Raw genomic sequence first — 22,390 nt, 5'->3', positions numbered from 1 at the left:
TGGAGAAATACATTTTTTAGACAAGAATTGGGAGAATTCATCACCAGTAGTCTCTAACTTTAAAGAAATACTGGAATGTTCTTCAGATAGAAAGAATATGTCCCTAGATGAAAATTTGGAGAATCAGTAGGAATGAAGGAAAACAAAGATAAATATGCAAGTGTAGAATAATAATAGTGATAATGTCTTATAGGGTATAATATAAATAACTCAAACACATGACAGTTGCATGGAAGATGGAAGAAGGTAAAAGGATTTAAAATGTTCTAAGGCCCTTGCATTGTTGAGGAAGAAGGTAAAAGGATTTTAAATGTTCTAAGGCCCTTGCATTGTTGAGGAAGAGGTAAAAGTACTCATTTATTTCAAACTATGGTAAGACAAGGATGCAGTCTATAACCTTAGGGTAATCACTAAAAAAAATAGTAAAAAGTGTAATTAACAAGATAATAGAGAAAATGGAATAATTTGAAAATAAAGGAGTCAAGAAAGGATAGAGAAAGGTACAGAGAACAGATGGGACAAATAGAAAAATAGTAAGATAATAAACTGACACATTATTTATAATAAACTGACACATGATTTATAATAAACACATTATTTTATTATTTTAATTTTATTTATTTTATTATTTTTATTTATTTTATTATTTTATTATAAACTGACACATTATTTATAATAAACTGACACTAATTATTTATTATAAACTGACACAAATAACACATTATTTATTTTTGGCTGCGTTGGGTCTTTGTTGCTGTGCACGGGCTTCCTCTAGTTGCGGTGAGCGGGGGCTACTCATCGTTGCGGTGCGCGGGTCTCACTGCAGTGGCTTCTCTTGTTGCGGAGCAGGGGCTCTAGGCACGCGGGCTTCAGTAATTGTAGCACACAGCCTCGGTAGTTGTGGCTCACGGGCTCTAAAGCGCAGGCTCAGTAGTTGTGGCGCACGGGCTTAGTTGCTCTGCGGCATGTGAGATCTTCCCGGACGAGGGCTCGAACCCGTGTCCCCTGCATTGGCAGGTGGATTCTTAACCACTGCCCCACCAGGGAAGCCCATGGGAGCTTCTTAAGGGCATGAATCCTGACTTACTTGTTTCTCTTGGCCTGTGTGGTATTGAACTAAGTGCTCATTAGATAAATATGCTGGTCTTAATGCTATTAACCAAATGTTTCCAGTCAGGAGTGTACTTCTCTATCCCATTGAAGTTAGACTTGGTCAAGTGCTTTGGCCTGTGGATTTTAAGAGAAAGTGAAGTGTGTTTGGTGAGGTATATACCCAAAGATCTGAAGCCTTTAAGATCGGCAGTGCAATTTTCCATGTTTCCCTTTCTCTGCCAAGTGTTCTAGGTGGTAGAGGCTCCCTTAACCTGCGTCCCTGAGTGCTTATAACATGAAGCAGACCCTCAAGATGGGCATGTAACATGGGAGAAAGAAAACTTTGCTATATATTTTTTTCTTTTTAAACACATTAAAAAATTTTGTTATTTTTTTATTGTGATACAATTCACATACCCTAACATTCACCTTTTTAAAGTGTACAACTCAGTGGTTTTTAGTACAGTCATGAAGTTGTGCAGCCATCATCACTAATTTCAGAACATTTCAGTCACCCCAGAAAGAAGCCAGCGCTTATTAGCAGCCACTCACTAATCTCCCCTCCTCTCAGCCACTGGCAGTAACGAATCTACTTTGTGGATTTGCCTATTCTGGACACTTCATAGAAATGGAATTAGTCAATATATGACCTTTTGTATCTGGCTTAATTAACTTATTAGCATGTTTTCAAGGTTCATTCATGTTTATAGTATGATACTTTATTCTTCTTTTTGGCTGAAAAACATTCCATTGTTTGGTTATACCACATTTTGTTTATCTAAGCTCTGTTTTGTTAAGTCACTGAGATTTTGGGGGGACGTTGACTGTTAAAATCAGTATTTGAATTGATAATACTTAGAAGATTCTGTTTTATCCCACTACCATTTGGATAATTGAACTTCATGGATATAACATCCTTTACTCTTAAAACTGTTTTCTTTTTTCTTTCTTTTTTTTTTTTTTAAGTATTTATTTATTTACTTTTGGCTGTGTTGGGTCTTCGTTTCTGTGCGAGGGCTTTCTCCAGTTGTGGCGAGCCGGGGCCACTCTTTATCGCGGTGCGCGGGCCTCTCACTATCGCGGCCTCTCTTGCTGAGGAGCACAGGCTCCAGACGCGCAGGCTCAGTAATTGTGGCTCACGGGCCCAGCTGCTCCGCGGCACGTGGGATCCTCCCAGACCAGGGCTCGAACCCATGCCCCCTGCATTGGCAGGCAGACTCTCAACCACTGCGCCACCAGGGAAGCCCTAAAACTGTTTTAAATGACACTTAGACAATTTGATTATTTTTGTGTACATCTGAATCTGGAATCCACTAGAGCAGTTGGGAGGCATTTTCTCCCCACGTAATGTTGATACATTTATTGTGTATGTTAATATACTTTATTAAATTGAGAGTATATTTTCGCTTTGGCCAAATAAAAATATTCTGATATTTTGATCTAGTAGCTTTATAGTCGGGAACCCACTAGCAAGTGTGTTTCTTCCAACAGTTTCTTTGTCAGTGGTTTGGAACTTACACTGTACATTACCACCAAGAAACAGTGTTTAAACAGAGATTTTGGCTCCCAGGCCAGGACAATAACATTGAAATGTTATTCGGAACAGCACTGATAATACTAACCTGAGTGCAGGGTCCTAAGGAGGAGAGACCACAAAGACAGAAGCAGAAAAGGAAAATGGTGCGATTTTTATTCTCAAATAAGGCAGAATTTAGAATAGTTTAAATGAGTGTTTGTCAACTCTTTTAAAGGAAGTTAACTAATTGCATTTAAACCATTCATTTAAATGAATTTAGAGTAATTTTAATGTCTTTTAAGCTAAATGTATCTTGGTTGAGTTAAATATAATTTGACTCTCAAACCAATTAATAATGGAAATTAATAGAAACTAAATCATAATCAGTCAACATGACTTAATTTTGATTCAGTCTTCGTAGACCCCAGATTACCTGTAAAAGCTTTATTGCCAAACTGCCAACAAATGAAACCAGGTTATCTTCGTGTTTAAAATGAGCCATGGATTGCTTTGCTATTTGTGTTTTGTCCAGTGGGTGGCAGCATAATTCAACTAGTTGTATGCAGTCATTTGAAAGCTTGTATATTTTTTAAAGGCTACAATTTCTATATCTGTTGAGCTACAAAGTGTGTTTAAAAATCTTTCATTCTCCCAAAATAATGCTGTTTACTCCGTGCTATAGTGAGGAAGATTTTTAGATAGTGAGAAGATTGTCTGTTATCCTTTTTACATAGATTTCAAGTAAGGTAAATATCATTGCCAACTGGTAACTATCTCTTCACAGAAAGTCTTTCTTTTTTTTTTTTTAATAAATTTATTTATTTTATTTACTTATTTTTGGCTGCGTTGGATCTTTGTTGCTGCGTGCGGTCTTTCTCTAGTTGCGGCGAGCAGGGGCTACTCTTCGTTGCAGTGCGTGGGCTTGTCACTGCGGTAGCTTCTCTTGTTGCGGAGCACGGGCTCTAGGTGCGCGGGCTTCAGTAGTTGTGTCACGCGGGCTCAGTAGTTGTGGCTCGCGGGCTCTAGAGCGCAGGCTCAGTAGTTGGGGCGCATGGGCTTAGTTGCTCCGCGGCATGTGGGATCTTCCTCGACCAGGGCTCAAACCCGTGTCCCCTGCATTGGCAGGTGGGTTCTTAACCACTGTGCCACCAGGGAAGTCCCCAGAAAGTCCTTCTGAATAAGTTATTTGGAGATCTATTTTTAAGTCCAAACTAGAACTTAAAGTAGTTGTTATAGCAGAGTTGTTCTTAGAGAATTTGCCAGTGAGACGCCTTAACCCTCTATCAGTCTATAGGCTTCCATTCAGACCATAATTCTAATAAGTTTACTACCATCCTTTGAAGGCAGGGTCTGTGTTTTCTTTTCATGTGTCCTTATAGAACTTAACATAGTGCCAGGCCCCAAAGAGATCCTGTAAAAGTACTTACTAGTTGACAAAAATAAAAACCATATGCTTGCCTTACAGCTGAGATTATTAGAACCATCTACTTATTCCAGTTAAAACAGCATCCTTAACTCAGGAAATGGAATTTATGATGAGCAGGAGAGTCAAATCACTCAAATAATGAATAATTATTTGCAGTTGTTTATTAATCAGAGTGTAAAGAGTACATTTAGGAGTTGTATTCTTTTTAAAATAAACTTTTTATTTTGAGACAGAGTTATGTACTTAAATTGGAAGTTTTGCTCAGTGGTAAAAGAGATGAGGCGTATAGGAAATTGAGAAGTCATCCTAGTTCATCTGACTTCGGATATTTTCTCTTATGAAGTAATCTTGAACCTTCTGTAACTGTTCTTTGTTACCTAGCTTGTCTGTTAAAAAGCTGAGATTAGAACCTAGGTTTATCTCATTGTTATGTGGATAAGCTAAAGGAATCCAGGATCACAGAGGCTTGGCTTTAATTATGTTTAGTGTTCAAGTCCAAATAGTATTTGGAAAAGGAGGCAAGTCTTATCTTAGAAATAAGTGTAATAGTAATGATAGTAGCAGTTAACTTTGAAAGTTAAGAGACCTAAGAGAGAAATGTCTTCTGCTGTCTTTTAGACTCACTTTGACTTTTTTATTGTTGCTTTTAATTAGAAAATCATCCTTACAACTTATATTAGGAGCATCTAATGTGTACATTATAGTTCTTACCAGCTCCCGAGATTCATTTACCTTCTACGTAACTTACGTTTTTTGGATACTTTACAGTGGAAACAATATCTGCACAGCAGGAATGGGAATGGATAAGAATATAATGCCAGATGTATGTATTTGTCTATTTGGAAAGAAATTCCAGTTTTATGTAGCATCTCCATCAGCCTTAGGTGTAATTAGTATTGCTTCTGGAGCCTTGATAAATCTGTCTGTTGGCAGAGTGGTATTGCTCTGGAAAGTCATGGAATAAGTTGGTTAGACTAAAAGTATATTACACGCTATTCATTTTTGCTAAAGTTAGTCATGTAGAGGCAAATTTTTTTAAAAAAGTAATTTCCAGTTTGATATAGAAAATGATATTAAGAGAGCATTCAGGTCCATTTGTATCGTATCCAAAATGCGGAAGTCATACTTGGTAATATAGGAATAAATGTTAAAATGTTAAAAGATTATGAAGGAACTATTTGAAAACTTTTAGCATTTCCATTTGACTTTAAAAAAAACCTTTTCATTTGTCTGCTGTAATTCCCCATCTTTTTATGCATGTTGCCCACCTCTTCTACTGGGTCATAACATACATTAGTCATAGTTATTTTAAAGTCTCTGTATGATAGTTCCAGCCTGTGGGCATCTCTGTGTCTGGGCCTGTTGACTGTTTAACTCTTGACAGTGGGTGTGTTTTCTTACTTTTTGGCGTTTTTAATTGAATGCTGGACATTGTATAAAAACATCAGTAGAGACTGACATAAATAATATTTATGCTTAGTAATGGGCCTGCCCCTCTTCTGTCGGGCTGTTGGTGTGAGGAGTTGAGTCAGTCGTATTAGTGGTTGACGTGGGTTTGCGTTTTATCGTTTCAGTAAACAGTAAGGCCTAGATTCTCTAGCAGTGGACGGTGACTGCTCTGTTCTTAGTGTGAATCAGGAGGGTTTTTTCCAGTGCTCCTGCTGTAGCCTCAGCCCTTAGCAGGCCCTCCTTTGTGGCGGGGGCCTTTCTTTGCACTATTGCCCTCTCCCAGCAGTGAGTGGATGGCCGTTGCCTGTTACTTGGTGCAAGGCTTCGGGGTGGGGAGCAGGATTTTGCGTTTGGGTTTTTTTCCCTGGTTCTCTTGCTCCTGCCTCAGTCATAGGTAGTCCCCGTGCACCTGAACCCTCGGAAGTGGGGCTTTCTCAGTGTTCTCGTCTCCCTCTTCCTCACCCCATTTGCAGATAGCCTTGTCCTTCTCAGTTCAAGGTCTAGAACTGGGGTTGGTAAACTTTTGCTGCCAAGGGCCAGGTAGTAGTTACCCTCACGGGCCTTGTGGTCTCTATTGCAGCATCTTTAACTCTGCTGTTGCAGCATGGAAGCAGCTGTGGACAATCCATACATGAATGGACATGACCGTCTTCCGGTCAGACTTTATTTATAAAAACAGGTGGTGGGCCGGATTTGGCCTGCAGGCTCTGGTTTGCTGACCCCTGGTCTAGAGCTCCGGAGGGCTTCTTGCTTTCTCCCTACTCCTGCACCTCTTGTCCCCCACACCCTGTGGCAGCCAAATTTCGCCTTGCATCCATGGGGGGCTTTGGGAGTGAGCAGGTTTCCTGCACTTCCCTCAGCAGCAGGATGCTTCTGTTTTGTAGTAGTGCAGAAACCTGGGCGTGAATGGATTTTCTGCTCCCTCCCCGCTGATTGCTGACCTTTGCCTGTGACAGGAGGGCTAGAGGATTCCCTGTCCATCCCCCCATAGTAGACAGTTTTTGCCTCAGGTAAAAGAGGGGTCACCAGGGTGCAGGTGGATCTCTTACCCCTTCCCTTCAACAAATGGCTTTTGCTTTGTAGGCGAGTAGGGTCCAGCGCACAGGCAGTTTTCATTCATGTCTTCCATTGGCAGCTAATCAGCAGCTGTTTACTCTTGACGGGCCCGCAGTGTGCATGGGTTTCCTTAGGGACTCCTGCCCCACCCTCAAACCTTGACAGGCCTAGCACATCTGTGCCATAGAAGGTGGCTTTCTGATCTCTTTCACTGCCCTCAATTATTCGTCTCAAAGGCCCAGTGGAAACCCATGGAAAAGAGCTGGGGAGTAGGTGTGGACTGCCCTTGTGTCGAGGCTCCCAGGGATTCTATACTGCTAGTTCACACTTGGCCTTTAATGGTTTATTTCAGCTTCTGTTGTTCTTGTACCAGCTTTTATGGCTGCCATCACCAGAGAGAAACAGTTCACGTGTCCTTTCTTTCCTTAGAAGAGCTTGTCACTCTTTGGAATTCAGTTCACTTGGTTGGACATGGCAGTTGTAAAATGTAGTGACCTCAGGTCTCTGATGAGCTCAGAAAATTGATTATGTAGGTTAACTAGCTTTTTCTTATCATCGGGGCAGGACTGATGTTCTCTGGTGGCTTTCTGCATTCTAAATGGAGTTAGAACTTCACCGTTGCACTTTAATAACTTCATAATCACTGAAGTTGATAATAATCAAGAAGCTGTTAAATTAAAAAGAACAATTCACCTATAGTCTTAACACTAATATTAAAATGTTAGTGTATCATATTTTTATTGATTTCAGTATAGTTTGCAGCTGCAGTGTCACTATTGTCATGTAATAAATGCCTTGTATAGGGTGGGTAATTACTGCTCTGCCCTCTCTTGGATCCTCTAGACTTCCTTCCCATAGAGCACCTCTCTTTCCTTTGAAGTGGTCTAAGGTACAGGCTTCTAAATGCTTAACAGCTGCTGGGCCAGCTGTTTAAAGAATCCCCTGAAGTTCTCTTTAAAAATATACACTTCTGGAAAGTTTCTGAGTCTGGACTTTGTGGCAAAGGAATCTGCATCATTAACAAGCCCTTCAGGTGACTTGGAGAGCAGCATTCTTTGAAATTCACTGGCCTAGGCAAATGTACCATAGTTCCCGAACCTGGTCTCTCTCAAGCAACGAGTGGTGTCATTTTTTGTTTAAACATAAGATTGTATTGTTGCTGAAGACACGCAACACATTTGCACCACCGAAGTGCTAATCTGGAGTAGAAGTACCACGCAAACCTGGATAATGCAGACAGCAGAGCTTGGTTTTAAGTATCTAATGAAGAGGGACTGATGAAGTAGACAGTGGTGGGGCCCGACAGTCATTATAATCACGTTGTTGAAATACATTTGGTCTGTGAGGTGTCGATGATATATATAGCTGAGTGATAATAGCAGATTACGAAATAATTCCATATTTGTTATAAAACATACACACAGAAGAACAGAAGAAAATGTTGATGGTAGTTATCTACCATTCTTGGTAGTGGTTGTTTTCCTATAATTGCATTGTTAATTTTAAAAATTTCAGTGAACATGTATTACTTCCACAAAGATATATGTTAGTGGCCTTGTTATGTTTATTAGATCCTTCCTTCCCGTCTTTTCTTCCTCCCTATTTCATTATAACATATGAAAGTCATCTCTTTATTTAAAGACAACTACAACGTTTTTGTGAACATAAAAGCATATATTCTTAAATTTTTTTCATGTTTCATTTTGGTGGGATGGGGATAGGGCGTAGATAGAAGAGGAGGGATATAATTATGAAATTGTGGAACTTATTTGTATTTTACATCTGCAGTGTCCAGTTTGGTTACCACTAGTCACATGTGACTTTAAAATTAAAATGACATAAAAATTCACTTTCTTAGTTTTATTAGATACATTTCAAGTGCTCAGTAGTCACACATGACTAGCGGCTGCCTTATCGGACAGTGCAGATATAGGACATTTCCATCATCACAGGAAGTTCTGTTGGGCAGTACTGACCTAGACCATAGTATATTTGTCTGTTGGCTAGTAAAATTATTTAAACAAGTCATGCTGTTCTAAAAATTAATATATGTCTAATTAGAGTAACTGACCAAGCTTCCTTATCTAGCTTTCAAAATTAGAGATAATTAAGGAATATACTTAGTAAGCAAATATATATATATGTGTATATGTATATATATTTTTAAGGGGTATTTAGCAGGTTGGTTCTATAAAACTCTTAAGTACCAAAATTATTTTGTTTTTATATGATGATACATGATTATCATCTAATTCTACTTTTTTTAAACTTAATTTTTCTTTAAAATTACTCTCTACAAAATAGCATCTGTATGAAGTAATCCATTGCAACATCTTGTGGTAATAAAAGATTAGCAACAAGCTATCAAATGGGGGACTGGTTAAATAAATAGTACATTCAAACATTGTACTTAAAAGAATAGATTTCTTTAAAAAGTGGTTTGAGGACCTCTAAGGGTCCCTGAAATCTTTTCAGGGCGTCTGTAAAATCAAAACTGTTTTTCTAATACTACTAAGATCTTATTTTCCCTTTTCACTATGCGGATATTTGGTCTGATGGTGCAAAAGCAATGGTGGGTAAAACTGCTTGGTGCCTTAGCATGAATCTTCACTTCTACAAACTCACAGCAGAAAACAAAAGCATTTCACTTAAGAATGTCCTAGATGAAGCAGTGAAAAATATTAATTTTATTGAATTGTGACTTTGCGTATACTTAGAAAAATATTCTTTGTGAAGAAATGGGAAGCTGTATACTAAAGTAACAGTGATTGTTTTGAGAAATAGCACTTCTGTGGTTATATGAGTTTTGAGCTAAACTAGCTATTAAGCTAGTGTTTTCCCCTATAAAACACTCCTTTTATTTGAAAGAATGACTGACAAACTATGGTTATTTAGACTGGTGTTTAATAGACATTTTCTGAAAAATGAAAGAAGTGTGTCACTTCAAGGAAAACAACTGATGGTATTTGTTGCCAATGATAAAATTTGAGCTTTGAAGTGAAAATTAGAATTTTGGAAAACCTGTATCTACAACGATGATCTTGATAACATCCCAATACTTAAAAAGACTTTTCTGATGAGATAGATGGTGATAATTTTTTTTTGATGTTGTATAGTGAAATGTGTCATCATTTAGATCTACATAACTCAGTGAGTCAGTATTTTTCAAATGACCGGTTTGTAATGCTATAAAATGTATCTGTAAAAGACCCATTCAAAGTAGAAGATAGAACAATGGGTTTTAATGTAATAGAGTATCAAGAATTCATTGATAGTTTCAGATTTCATATCCCAACTAACCTTTAAGAAACTACCACTTGTCAAGTTTCAGAGAAGAATATCTACAATTATTTGAAAAGGCTATTAAAATATGCCTTCCTTTTCTGACTACATATCTGTGTGAAGGTGGATTTTCTTCATTTACTTTAACCAAAACATCACATCACAACTGATTCATTACAGAAGCAGATATGAGAATCCAGCTGTCTTCTATTAAGCCACTCTCAAGAGACTTACAAAACTGTAAAAACAATACCACTCTTCTTACTAATTTTTTTGGGGGAAAATATAGTTATTTACATATAACTTAGTTTATAATATAAAATATTTAACTGTATTTTAACATTAAAATTGTTATAATGTGATGAGCTTATTATTGTCATTTTAGAATATATTAATACATAGTTTTAAAACCCAGTTTTAGTTTCTAATATGGTAAATATTAATAGATACAACCTACATTATAAATAAAAGCTTTTTGGAATTTCCAATTATTTTTAAGAGTATAAAGGGTTGCTGATATCAAAATGTTTGAGAAACACTAGAATAAAACAGTCTCCAAGATACATTGTTAGGAAAAGTGCAGATTAGTATGATTGTAAGTTAGCATTTGTGTGAAAAAGGATATAAATGGGATTCTTATTTTTTTGTATATATGTAAAATTCTTCTGGAAGGTTATAAAGGAATTAAGTGTTGGTTTGTTCAGTGCGGAAGGAATGAAAGGTAAATTCTTTACTCTAAACCCTTTTGAACTAATTTGAATTTTAAACCAGATGAATGAATTACTGATTTAAAAAAGAAGAAGAAGAAGAAATTAAAACATTCCTACCAGCTATATTACAAATTTCAGGGAATCTAAGTCTGTTATGAGAAGTTGGAGCATGTTTGGAGTAATGGTTATTTTTCTGGCCAATCGCTTTTTCTTACTTTATTTGAGAAGAAAATGAAGCTTATTTTAGGGGTAAAAAATTTCATTTAATGTCCAATCCAAATACATTCATGGTGAAATTATGTAAATCAAATAGGTAGCAATTTCCCCAATGGGACCCAAAGTATACTGAACTTAAGTTTTAAGGAGGAACAATTCGATTAGCTTTTTTACTGACAGGTATTTCTAGGTTTCTAGTAAAGAGAATGGATTTATTTTAGAAGACTATTATAATTTGTAGTCTGTCATTTAAGAGGTTTTGAATAAGTACTACATGTAATGTGGAAGTAAAAAAGCTAAGTAAATGTTCTGACATTTGATTCAGTACAAAAAGTACTTTTTAATACTCATAACCTTTGCGGCTTTGGGAAGTCTTGAAAAGAATAACTAAGGAATTCAATTTTATTTATTCTGTCTGCTATTAAATTTAAGTGTGGCTTTTGATCAATGTTCATACTTTTAACTTTTGGATAGATACAGTATCCTTTTATGAAAAAGGAAAATTATTTTAATGCAAAAACTCTTCAGATTTTCTTTTTTCATATCATACTTCTAAAATTTATTTCTTTGAATATTGAAATATCATTTCCAGAGTTCTTCGAAGCAGTTTAGAGAAAGATATTACATATGATTCTGTTCATTAGTTATAGTGAAAAGTTTGCCCATAATGTGGAACTATTTTCCCCAATTTTTTTAGTTACCAAAGAATGCCTTTAATAATGTTAATAGGTTTTTCTGAAGTATTAAACAAATAGGTAGTTAATTCATAAAGGAGTTTACTCTTGCTACTTGCATGTGCATGTGTAATAGTTGACATTTTTCTAAGCACACATTATTTTCTTTGATTCTCAGCACATCTTGGAAATGGCACAATTAGTGTTTTTCTTATTTTTTATATGTATGGAAATTGAAATTCAGAGGGCTAAATGAATTGTCGTATAGCCTTGTTAAATGATCAAATAGCAATTTAGATTTAAGCAAGGCTAGATTAGATTTAGATTTAAACAAGTTTAGATTTAAGCAAGACTGTCCTAAGTGCAAAAAAAAAAAAAAAGCATTTATCTATACCTACTATGTTCGGGTTCTGTGGTCTGCACTAGAGATATAAAGATAAGACACAGATCTTGCCCTCTAGGGGCTGAAAGTTTAGTGACAGAGACTACCCAGTGGAGAAGTGAATAAGTGTGGTGGTGCCCTGTTGAAGGGCCATATATCTCAGTTTCGAGGAAGTGACACAGATCTTGAAGGATGAGTAGAAGTTAGCCAGGGTGAGTCTGGTTGGGGGTGGTGATAAAAGGCGTCAGGTAGAAGATACAGTCAAGGAGGCCTAAGCAGCACACGGACATTGTTTGGGAACTGTTAGTAGTTCCATGTGATGACTGTGCTACGTGGGAGAAGGAGCAGGATGTGATAGCAGAGAGGTAGATAGTGGCCTAAGTTGGAAGTCTGAACTTTTTTCTGAAAGTTTCAGGGTGCTAAAAATTGATTATAAATAGTTGGAAGGACTGAGTTGGAACAAGGTTAGAATCTTAATTCTTGGGCTTATTAGCTGTAGGACTGTAATCAGTTGACTAAATATTTCTGAGCCCCAGTTGCCTCAGATGTTAAATGGAAATAACATTCAATTTATTGCAGTAGGAGGACTAAGAAAAATAAATGTTAAAAAAAAAAGCACCAAATGTGCACCAAACCTGTATGTAAAAACTCGGTAATGAAAGATGAATTAGAAGTAAGGACAGCTTGCTGCACATATCTAAGCTTTCTAAGTAGAACCGAAAAAAAATGAATTAAATTTTATTTTAAAATATTATTGGACTATTTGGACATTTCTAAAACAGCTTAGCTGAAATGGTTTTATAATTTCAATGTTTAAATTTAATATTTAGGAGTCTTTCAACGTGGTGTTTCTTTGTATACTTGTTTGAAAGCCGGACTTTGTGTATATGATGTGGTTGTCAGATGAGGAGACTGTTCCTGCGTTAGCCCTCGTGTGGAATCAGTTTAGTTTGTGTGATGTTTTGTACCATGCCATTCCCCCAACTCCCTGGCCCAGGAATGAGTTCATAGCTGGAAGACTTGGATCTGTCATTCTAATTTTAGGCAAATCCTTGCCCATTTGTGTGTTTCTTCAACATTAAAATGGTACTTAATTAATTTAGCTTTAGAGAATAAAATGAAATAGTACATGATACGTTTTTGTAAACCACAGTGTCTTAATCTGCTTGGGCTGCCATAACAAAATACTACAGACTGAGTGGTTTAAACAACGGAAATTTATTTCTCACCATTCTGGAGGCTGGGAAGTCCAAGATTAAGGTGCCAGCTGATTTGGTTCCTGATGAGAGCTCTCTTCCTGGCTTGTCGACAGCCATCCTCTTGCAGTGTGCTCACATGGCCTTTCCTCTGAGTGTGCTTTGGGGGAGGGGAGGGAGAGGAAGGGGAAAAGAATGAGCCCCTTGGTGTCTTTTCTCATAAGGACACTAATCCTGTAGGATAAGGGCTCTACTCCTATGACCTCATTTAGCCTTAATTACTTCCTTACTCTAAATAGAGCTGCACTGGTTAGGGTTTTAACATATGGATTTGTGTGTGGGGATATACACATTCACATTCATTCCACGATGTGCAGTTAAATTGGAAGTGTTCTCTTTTGATGGCTTTATGACATGGTATTTGATAACAATGAGTTAAATGCCAGTCATGTATTGTATTTATTTTAACTGCTCTCCAGAGCTGCAGATGTATATGGACCATTTGAGTCCTGCCTTCTAGCCAATAGGTTTATAATTGGTTAGCTACAGGAGTGGTACAACCAAGTTAGTATCAACTTAGAATATTACTGTACCTAAGGTAATTCTAACATATCAACAGACATTCTCATAGTATATTAAGCCTATATCACTTCCTTGAATTTCCCCCCCTATTGCAAGCCCAAATATAGTTTGATTCCCATAGTAAATGTCTGTAGTTTAGTGGTGATTTAAAAAATCATATCATTTATCTTAAGTGTAAATTTACCTTTTTACTTGTTAACAGAGCAAGCCTTTTAACTGACATGGTAAGGTTACACACATTTTAAAGGCAGCTAAATCAAACCTCAGTTTTGCATAGCAGATATTGGAATAGAGCTAGAAATCTTAACTAAACTTCAGGATATAAGCCTCCTCTTTTTCTTTATTGTGAATTTCAGTGTGAACTTTGATTGAGTTCTAAGTCTGCATTTTAGATTGTGCCGGAAGATCTTCTGGTTTCCTGGAATGATCACATTTATGTTCTTTTTCACAGGCCAGCCCTCCAGATCTCTATATTGAAAGATTTAATATAGCTCTTGGACAGTATATGGGAGCATTGCAGAGCATTGTGCCTCTTTTCATATATATGGTAAGTTAGAGCTGTTTCCCCTTTCCAGATACCTCGGTTTATTGGTCTAAGTGCAGATAGATGCAGAAAGTTAAGCATATTCTATTTTTCTTTTACTATGTTTTATGTTAGAAATGGAAATTAATCTATTTCAGCAGTGTTGATAGTGTTGGCATAGAAGACTTATTTAGCCTTTCACTGTTTTAAAATTTCATAAATACCATTGCTGAAACAGACAATTAGGCATTAATAATCAGCAGTCACCCAATTAACATTTATTTTGTTTCTGCCATATGGAAGATGCTGTGCTTGGAAAATAAAGATATATCAGAAAGATTTCTTACCTTCAGAAAGTAGAGAGTTAAGACATGTATCTAAAAACATGATGTATAATAAATGCCAAGGAAGTAACTCCATAAAAAGTAGAACAGTAAAGTTTGCTTTCATTGTGATAATCTTTTTCACTTGGAGAATTATGCCATGAGTACATCTTGTAGTCTGTTGACTTTGTTGAGGTGTCCCCGCCCTGTCCCCCACCCCCGCCTTTTAAATATATAAAGCTATAGGATCTTAATGTTAGTGTTCCTATTGAACAGAAGAGCCCTTAGAAACCAGTGTCCCACTTTCTCTTTGTTGATTAGATTAGGGAATGGGTTGTTTAGGTTGATCCTACATTCTGTAGCCTAGAGATAAACTATGTGTATAATACCAATCTTCAAAATGATTTATTCTCCATAAGATATGCTTTACTGAAAAAAACAGAACATTGGGAGGAATCTGTGTTATCAGTGGGAGACTACTATTTAAATAATTTATGGAGGATATTTACGGTAGAAAAATACACAGTTAAAAATAATGACATGTCTGTATGTTATTTTGGAGAGAATCTTTTCAACATACAATGTTAGGTGAAAAAGCAAGATGTAAAGCGGTGTGTGTTATATTTCTTCATTAGCAAGTGTTTTCTTCTTCATTTTAGAGGGCAAAAAAGCATATCCAAAAAAATGTAAGAACATTTTAGAAAGAGTATACAAAAGTTTTTGCAGTGTAGAATGGGACCTTTGGGAATGGGACAGAAAGTCTTCTGTGGGAGACTCCTTTTTATTGCATACCCTTTTGCATGGTTTTATTTTGTAATTATGTGCATGTTAGTTTTATAATTTTTTTTTTTTTTGGCTGCATTGGGTCTTCATTGCTGCGCGTGGGCTTTCCCTAGTTGCGGCGAGAGGGGGCTACTCTTCATTGTGGTGCGCGGGCTTCTCATTGCAGTGGCCTCTCTTGTTGTGGAGCATGGGCTCTAGGCGCGCGGGCTTCAGTATTTGCAGCACGTGAGCTCAGTAGTTGTGGTTCACGGGCTTAGTTGCTCTACGGCATGTGGGATCTTCGCAGACCAGGAAATGAACCTGTGTCCCCTGCATTGGCAGGCGGATTCTTAACCACTGCACCACCAGGGAAGTCCCTTATGATTTTTTTTAGAGAGAAAAAAACATGTTAAGAATTGAGAGAATCAGTGAGCAACTTATTGACATTCATTCCTCTTTGTATTTTCCACTCCTGTACATTGAGTTAACATTTAAACATGAACAAATTCAATCTTTTTGATTTGCCAATCATTCTAATTAGGATGCTTTTGGCTGCAAGAAACAGAAAACCTGATTCAAAGTGATTTGTAAATGAGAAAGGTATTATCTCTTGTAATAAAACTCCAGAAATACGGCAGTTTCCGGGTTGGTTGAATCCGTGGTTCAACAATGTTACCAAAGTCTCAGGTATTTTTTGTCTCTTTGCTTTATACATCTGTTTCATCTTGTTCTCCTCATGGTTGTGAGATGATTTTTACTCAAGCCTAGGTTTCCCTTAGTCTGATTGGGTTACCTTGGATCACTTGTCTACCTTTGAACCAAAGACCATCCATCCCTAAGGAATGCCATAAGCTGAATGACTTAGACTAATCATTAAAGTGAAATGTAGGGGAGTCAACCAGTGCATGCCCACTGCATGCTTTCAGCCTAGATCATTGATAAATAGGGTACCTTTCACTAGTGTTTCCTGGTGTTGCCTTTAGATGATGATGTAGTCATTTAAAAGGGCATATTAAGTGCCTGTCATACAATATGGTCCATTGCATCCCTGTCTAGTTAATGTTGAGTATCTTCCCATGTTCTTTTGTATGATTTATAGCATTTTATCTTGATGTGCTTTTAAACCCATGCTAGGAAGACTATAACTAATAGTGGCAGGGCTTTTGTTTTCTGATGTTGGGTTTTTATGTTTTAATTGATGCCTTTATGAATTGTTTCCTAAAATTATTTATTTTTTAGTGCTTCAGTTCATTAGACTAATCATTTCTCTCTAATTGATGCACTGAAAAATAACTTATTTTCTTTTTCAGAATAAGTTTTACATCGAAACCAAGCTTAACAGAGACTTAAAAGATGACCTTATTAAGCTGTTTACGGAACATGTTGCAGAAAAGCACATTTACAGCCTAATGCGTAAGTAATTAAACTTACAGGGATGGCATAACACTAGCAGTGTTTTGGGGTTTTTTTTTTGAATCAAAGAGCATTGGCATCTAACCCCCAATGTTGATGTCTTCTGAATCTTACAGCGATCATAAAGCCCAATTCTATAGAGAGAGACACTGAGGAATTGAAAATGTGACTTGAAGATCACCCAGTGAGCTGGGAGCAGCCAGGTCATTGGACAGTGCCTTCGTATCTGGCATGATACTTGCTGCCTTTTTTTTTTTCTGTGACATTGGGGGAAATATTAAGAAGTTCACCCATAACTTAGTTACTAGTAATTCTAGGAGTGTAATGTTAATATCTTTGAAATGGTAGCACAGTATCCTCTCAGTTTCCTTATTTGTACTAAAAAAAGATAGATGACAATTAGCTTGTGAGAAAGTAAATCCTAAATTAAATAAAGCATATGAGAATTAAATATATTGTAAAGTACCTAGCACCTGTAGGAAAGACTTTTCCTACAACGAATTTTAAGTGGAGAGGATCTTAGTGAAATGTTATACCTTCTTAACTTTACCTTTTGTTGCTGAATGTGATTATTTTTCAGTTAATTCATCCCAAATTAATTTATATACATTTTATGTATAACTTAACCTGTGAATTTATCATTTCCTTATAGCTATCAAATTTGACATAGGTGGTTATACTTATGTAGAAGTTGTTTGCAAATGTATATATTTGACCACATAATGAATGTGTGATTGAACATGAAGAGTTGGTGGAAACAACACTTACTGAAAACCAAACGATCGGTCAAAAAGTAGGAGGAAGATGGATTAATAGAGATAGACCCTGGGTTTGGGGTACATGTTGAAATTAGAGAGAACCTTGAGTAGAAGAGCCTCTAAGAACATAAAATTTAGAATTTCAGTTTTTAAACATGACATTTAAAATTTTTCTGCAATGCCTAGCATTGCAAATGTAACTCACATTGCATGTTTGAAAGTACAGAAATCATTGTTGGCCAAGTGAGATGGTGTTTCCATTTTTAAAAAGGTGGGGATAGAAGAAAACAACTTATATAATTTTACAAGCTGGCTTAGATGAAAATTATGCCAAGTTTCATGGGTATTTGGTTAGTAAATTACAGGTCTGTGAGAGATGAATTAAAAATGAGCCGTTTTGAGTCAGTAGTATCTGTCCTATTCATTAAATGATGGAGTTCGTTTGTATATGTTTTGTCTAGAGGAAGTCTTTGTATCCATTTAACATATTTTAATAAGATTTTTTGTGTGACCATAGATAACCTAAAAGAAAACTGACTCTGTTGTCATGTTTAGTCAGGGTCACATGGTTAGACAGTGTGATGTCTTGCCTTTACCTTTAGTAAGGAAAAGTACCTGCAGTTGTAGCATTTGGGAAAGTGAGTTTCTGACTCTGATCTCAGTTACTAGAATTACTAATAACATGTCTTTCAGAAAAATTCCAAGAGCCTCATATATGGGTGATTTGGGGGAAAGGGAAATGATGGAGGGAGTTAGAGAATGTTTCATTCCCCAAATGTAAATCTTTTGAATCGTGAACTTAATGGGAAGTATTTATAGCTCACTCACTAAGTACCATGAATACTGTTGCTTTTAGAAAGCTTTACTTATTTTCAGAACCTCCATCAATTGAATCATTTCCGTTAGTGTTTCAACAGGTACGCACATATCTACTTGTTGGATTGAGCTCTACTGCACTGGATTAAAAAAAAAAAATCTTTACTGTACAAATACTTGGTTTGCCCTCTTGGGTTGTTCTTTTCTTGCCCTTGTTTACCCTTCAGTCTTTGGGAGAAATAGTGATAGAAAGTGAAACCTTGACAATCAATAAAGTGTTGTATCATTTTTATAACCCATTTTCTCTCTATTTCAGCTTTACTTTTAGAAGCCCAGTCAACACCATTTCAGGTCACACCTTCAACTATGGCAAATATTGTGAAAGGCCTGTACACTCTCAGACCAGGTAAACATTCATCATTTCTTTAGGGGTTGGACTTGTTTGTTTGTTTATGGCACTTCCAGCCCTATCTGCGAGAGGATAGTGTTTCTTTGTGTTTTCTGAGGCCTGATGGTATTTGGATTTGTTATAGCAAAAAAATTGAGTAGATACTCATCATTGTGAAATGTAAACTCAGGACCTCACTTGGAAATCTTTCTATGCTAGTGAAAACCAACTAGTTTGGGGAATACAAGAAATAGTTTGTAGGAGACACTTTAGATAAAGTAGAATCTTATGTCTGGCTTTAATCTCTTTTTTTGTTGTGAGGTTCTTCTTCACTTCTACCCCATATTGCAAATATGCACGGGCATACACATTCACAACTCCATCTTGTTAGGCCTATTATATAACTTACAAGGAATCTAGAAGTGTTGGTAAAGTTACAGTCATTTCATAACGATAGTTTGAGGAGAAAGATAGTCAGAATAGCAGAAACAAAAATCAAAGATCACTGTATTCAAAGGCATGGTTTGTAAATTATCTTAATGTATCTGTCTTATAATAAAAACATTGTGGGACTTCCCTGGTGACGCAATGGTTGGGAATCCGCCTGCCAACGCAGGGGACACGGGTTCAAGCCCTGGTCCGGGAAGATTCCACATGCTGCAGAGCAACTGGGCCCTTGTGCCACAACTACTGAGCCTGTGTTCTAGAGCCCGCGAGCCACAACTGCTGAGCCCTCATGCCACAACTACTGAAGCCCACGCGCCTAGAGCCTGTGCTCCGCAACAAGAGAGGCCACCGCAATGAGAAGCCCGCGCACCGCAATGAAGAGTAGCCCCCGCTCAACGCAACTAGAGAAAAGCCTGCGCACAGCAGTGAAGACCCAACACAACCAAAAATAAATAGATAAATAAATTTTAAAAAAACATTGTGAATTTAAAGGACTCTCAAGATGCTTTTGTATGTTTCTTTCTGTTTTTAACCCAGACCCTCAAACTTACCATACAGTTGTCTAGCCAATTAAAAAATGTCCATAGGAGAGAGATTGCAGAAGTTCAGGGTAGAAAATCGTTTTTCAATGTAGAAACTTAAGGTTTGCTTTTTTGACAGCAATTATCTTTTTATGAAATTCTTTTGTCATTTGGGGATTGAATGAAATAAAACGTGATCTAAAGAGCTTAACGTAGTACCTGATAATGTAATGAGCATGCTAATATTAACTGTTGTTACTACTATTCATTTGGGTCCAGTGGTTATTTTATTTTAATTAATTGATGTCTGGATAGTTTACTTACTTAATTTAAAAGATATATCAGAATTTAGCTTGCTAAAATGGAAACCAATTAAAAACTGATACTAGGGGTTAGTCTGTGATGCCCAGAAGTACCATCTTTCTCAGGCTTCTTTCAGCAGTTAGTGACTTCTAGAGGAGTCAAATGTAATGTTACTTAAATTTGGATCAGTTCTTGCTCTATTCTTCATAATTTTTAGACAAATTACTCCTATAAAGTAATTATATAAAGTAGCAAAAATATTGCATGTGTCCAATAAACTGATATATTTCTTTTTCTAGTTTCTTAGAATTTTGAATTTCATTTTACTAAATGTGATGAAAATAGCTCATGAGTTTTTCTTTTAGTGCTGGGTTATGAATGATTTTTTTCTTCTTCTTTTGGAAGACATCCAAATACAATATGACAGATTTCTAAATTCTCCCTCCCAAGTGGGCAGCTTTATCAGCTCTGGCTTTTATCATAAGTAACAAAATTGCAGAATAAAACCAGTCACTAAGGGTAGAAAAACTTGTAGATACTTCTTTATCTAAATGCTATTTTTATCCAGGTTTGAGCTCTTGTAATAGGTTTCATACTACTTGTGAGGAGAAATCTGTATTTAAGAACTGTCCTTTTGAAAAGGTGAATTTTATCACAGACTAACCTTTTGCTGTCCTAGCTATTTTCTGAGATACTATTAAACATATTTTGATGTTTACTTGACTTGCCCGTACCCATTGTGTTCCTAGTTTGTTAAAGCAGATTTATTCATTCACCTGACAGATTAAGGTTAAAATATTTTAAAAGTTGAATTTTAAATGTAAAAGTTTCTTTCATTGCAGTAGTTCTTAAGTGCTGATTTTTATATAATGAATGCATCTGAATCACCCAAAAAAGTTTGTTAAACTGTAGATTCCTGGGCCCTAATCCTTGGAGATTCTGATAACATCTCTTATTTAGATGTGTTTCTACCTAGTCTTTAGAAGCTCAGTCTAGGAATAGTTCCCATCATCCCATCCTGCATTTCTTCATTTAATACACACACTTTTCATTGTTTCTTTATCTTTATTTTAATGATTGCCTGGAGTTCCACAAAATGTCAGACTGGTTTGACTCCTTGCCAACTCTGACTGGTGGGTTAGTGGTTCCCCAGGGCACTGAATTGAGACTCTTTCTAAAGCCATATTTGAACTGAGCTTGAAGGAGGGACACTATTGAGAACATTTTGACATGAGTTTGTACAGAGGGTGAGTGGATTGGCCTTGGTGGTGTTTGTGGTATTGGGATTTTTTTTGTTTTTTTCTTTCCCCATCTTTAATTTAGCTATTCTTTTGGGCATTTTTTTTTTTTTTAACTTGCCAGTGACCCAGCATTGCATAGCATTAAATGTGTTTTTTTCAGATTTAGAATTATTTACTTAGATTACAGTTTTTAAAATGAGCATGCTGGATTACATAGAGCATTGACATTTTATGGGTTTTGAGATATATATATATATACAAATATATATATATATATATACACACACACACACACACACAGCCAAGATGTTTTCCAAAAGGGAAAACTTGAAAGGGCTCGATTAAAAGAATCCAGAGGGCATAGAGATGGGCAGTATTTATATTTAGTGTTCACTGACTAGGGGAAGAGTATCTGATCTGTTAAAACGCTTTATAATAAAGATACTAATTTATCTTTGTCATGTCTGATGCAGATATTTTCCTTAGACTTCTCTTTGTCTTTTTATTTTGATGAATGAATGTTTATTTTTCTGTAGATTATTCTGTTGATCTTTTATCTTTTCCTTAATAATTTGATAGCCATTTAATTCTGTTTTCTTTCACTGTTATATATGTTTAATTTGCTATAATTTAATATGAGTCAAAGTAGGTTTATATTTTAAAAGTACTTACCAGTTATCTCTCCCATCTCCCTCCGCATTTTTGTGGTACTTTTTTTATATGTCTGCTTACTACCACATGTACTATTCTATTCTTAGGCTAGTGTATTGTTTTAATTAATGCTTTATAGGGCTAAGTATTTCCACCAAATCCCTTCCCTCCAAGCCCCCTCCTGCTCAGAATTCTTTGGTTATTTCATTCATGTTTTCTTCCATATTTAGAATTTTTGATAAGGTTCCTTCAAAAATTCTCTAGGGATTTTTGTTAATGTTGTTAAATCATAAAAAATATAAAAATATCCACTTTCTGTAAATTCTATTTAGAAAGGAAACTTAACCTCTTTATCAGAAGGGGTTGCACTAGTTTTTATCCCCATTTTAAGTTTGGTTTAATACATAATCTTGTTCTTCGGGAAGAAAACTTTCCCTTTCCTATTTAATTTAATTTGTCTATACGGTCTCCTTAATGAATCTTTTCCTTCCCTCACAGAGTGGGTTCAGATGGCTCCGACTCTATTTTCTAAATTTATTCCAAACATTCTCCCTCGTGCGGTGGAGTCTGAACTTTCTGAATATGCTGCTCAAGATCAGAAACTTCAAAGAGAACTTATACAGAATGGTTTTGCAAGGCAAGTTTTCTTTTCCTTTTGTGACA

At 36.3% G+C, this 22,390-nt stretch overlaps 1 protein-coding gene across 3 annotated transcripts in view; it reads left to right on the top strand.

The window, feature by feature from the left end:
• The window catches only part of CACUL1 (CDK2 associated cullin domain 1), a 65,871-nt gene that overhangs the window by 29,621 nt on the left and 13,860 nt on the right, over nucleotides 1-22,390 (top strand). The window contains exons 4-7 of one of the 3 annotated variants that reach the window (XM_082407018.1): nucleotides 14,033-14,128; nucleotides 16,500-16,602; nucleotides 18,493-18,582; nucleotides 22,226-22,364. In XM_082407018.1, coding sequence (XP_082263144.1) covers nucleotides 14,033-14,128; nucleotides 16,500-16,602; nucleotides 18,493-18,582; nucleotides 22,226-22,364 — 428 coding nt within the window. Of the gene's footprint in view, nucleotides 1-14,032; nucleotides 14,129-16,499; nucleotides 16,603-18,492; nucleotides 18,583-19,180; nucleotides 20,139-22,225; nucleotides 22,365-22,390 lie in introns of those variants that run through there. The other 2 variants (XM_082407019.1, XM_082407020.1) reach the window with 2 other exon arrangements.

This window comes from Balaenoptera borealis (assembly GCF_965194805.1).
Source record: "Balaenoptera borealis genome assembly, chromosome: 10".
In the NCBI taxonomy this organism is placed as follows: Eukaryota; Metazoa; Chordata; class Mammalia; order Artiodactyla; family Balaenopteridae; genus Balaenoptera; species Balaenoptera borealis.
This window is presented reverse-complemented; position numbering and strand designations above follow the sequence as displayed.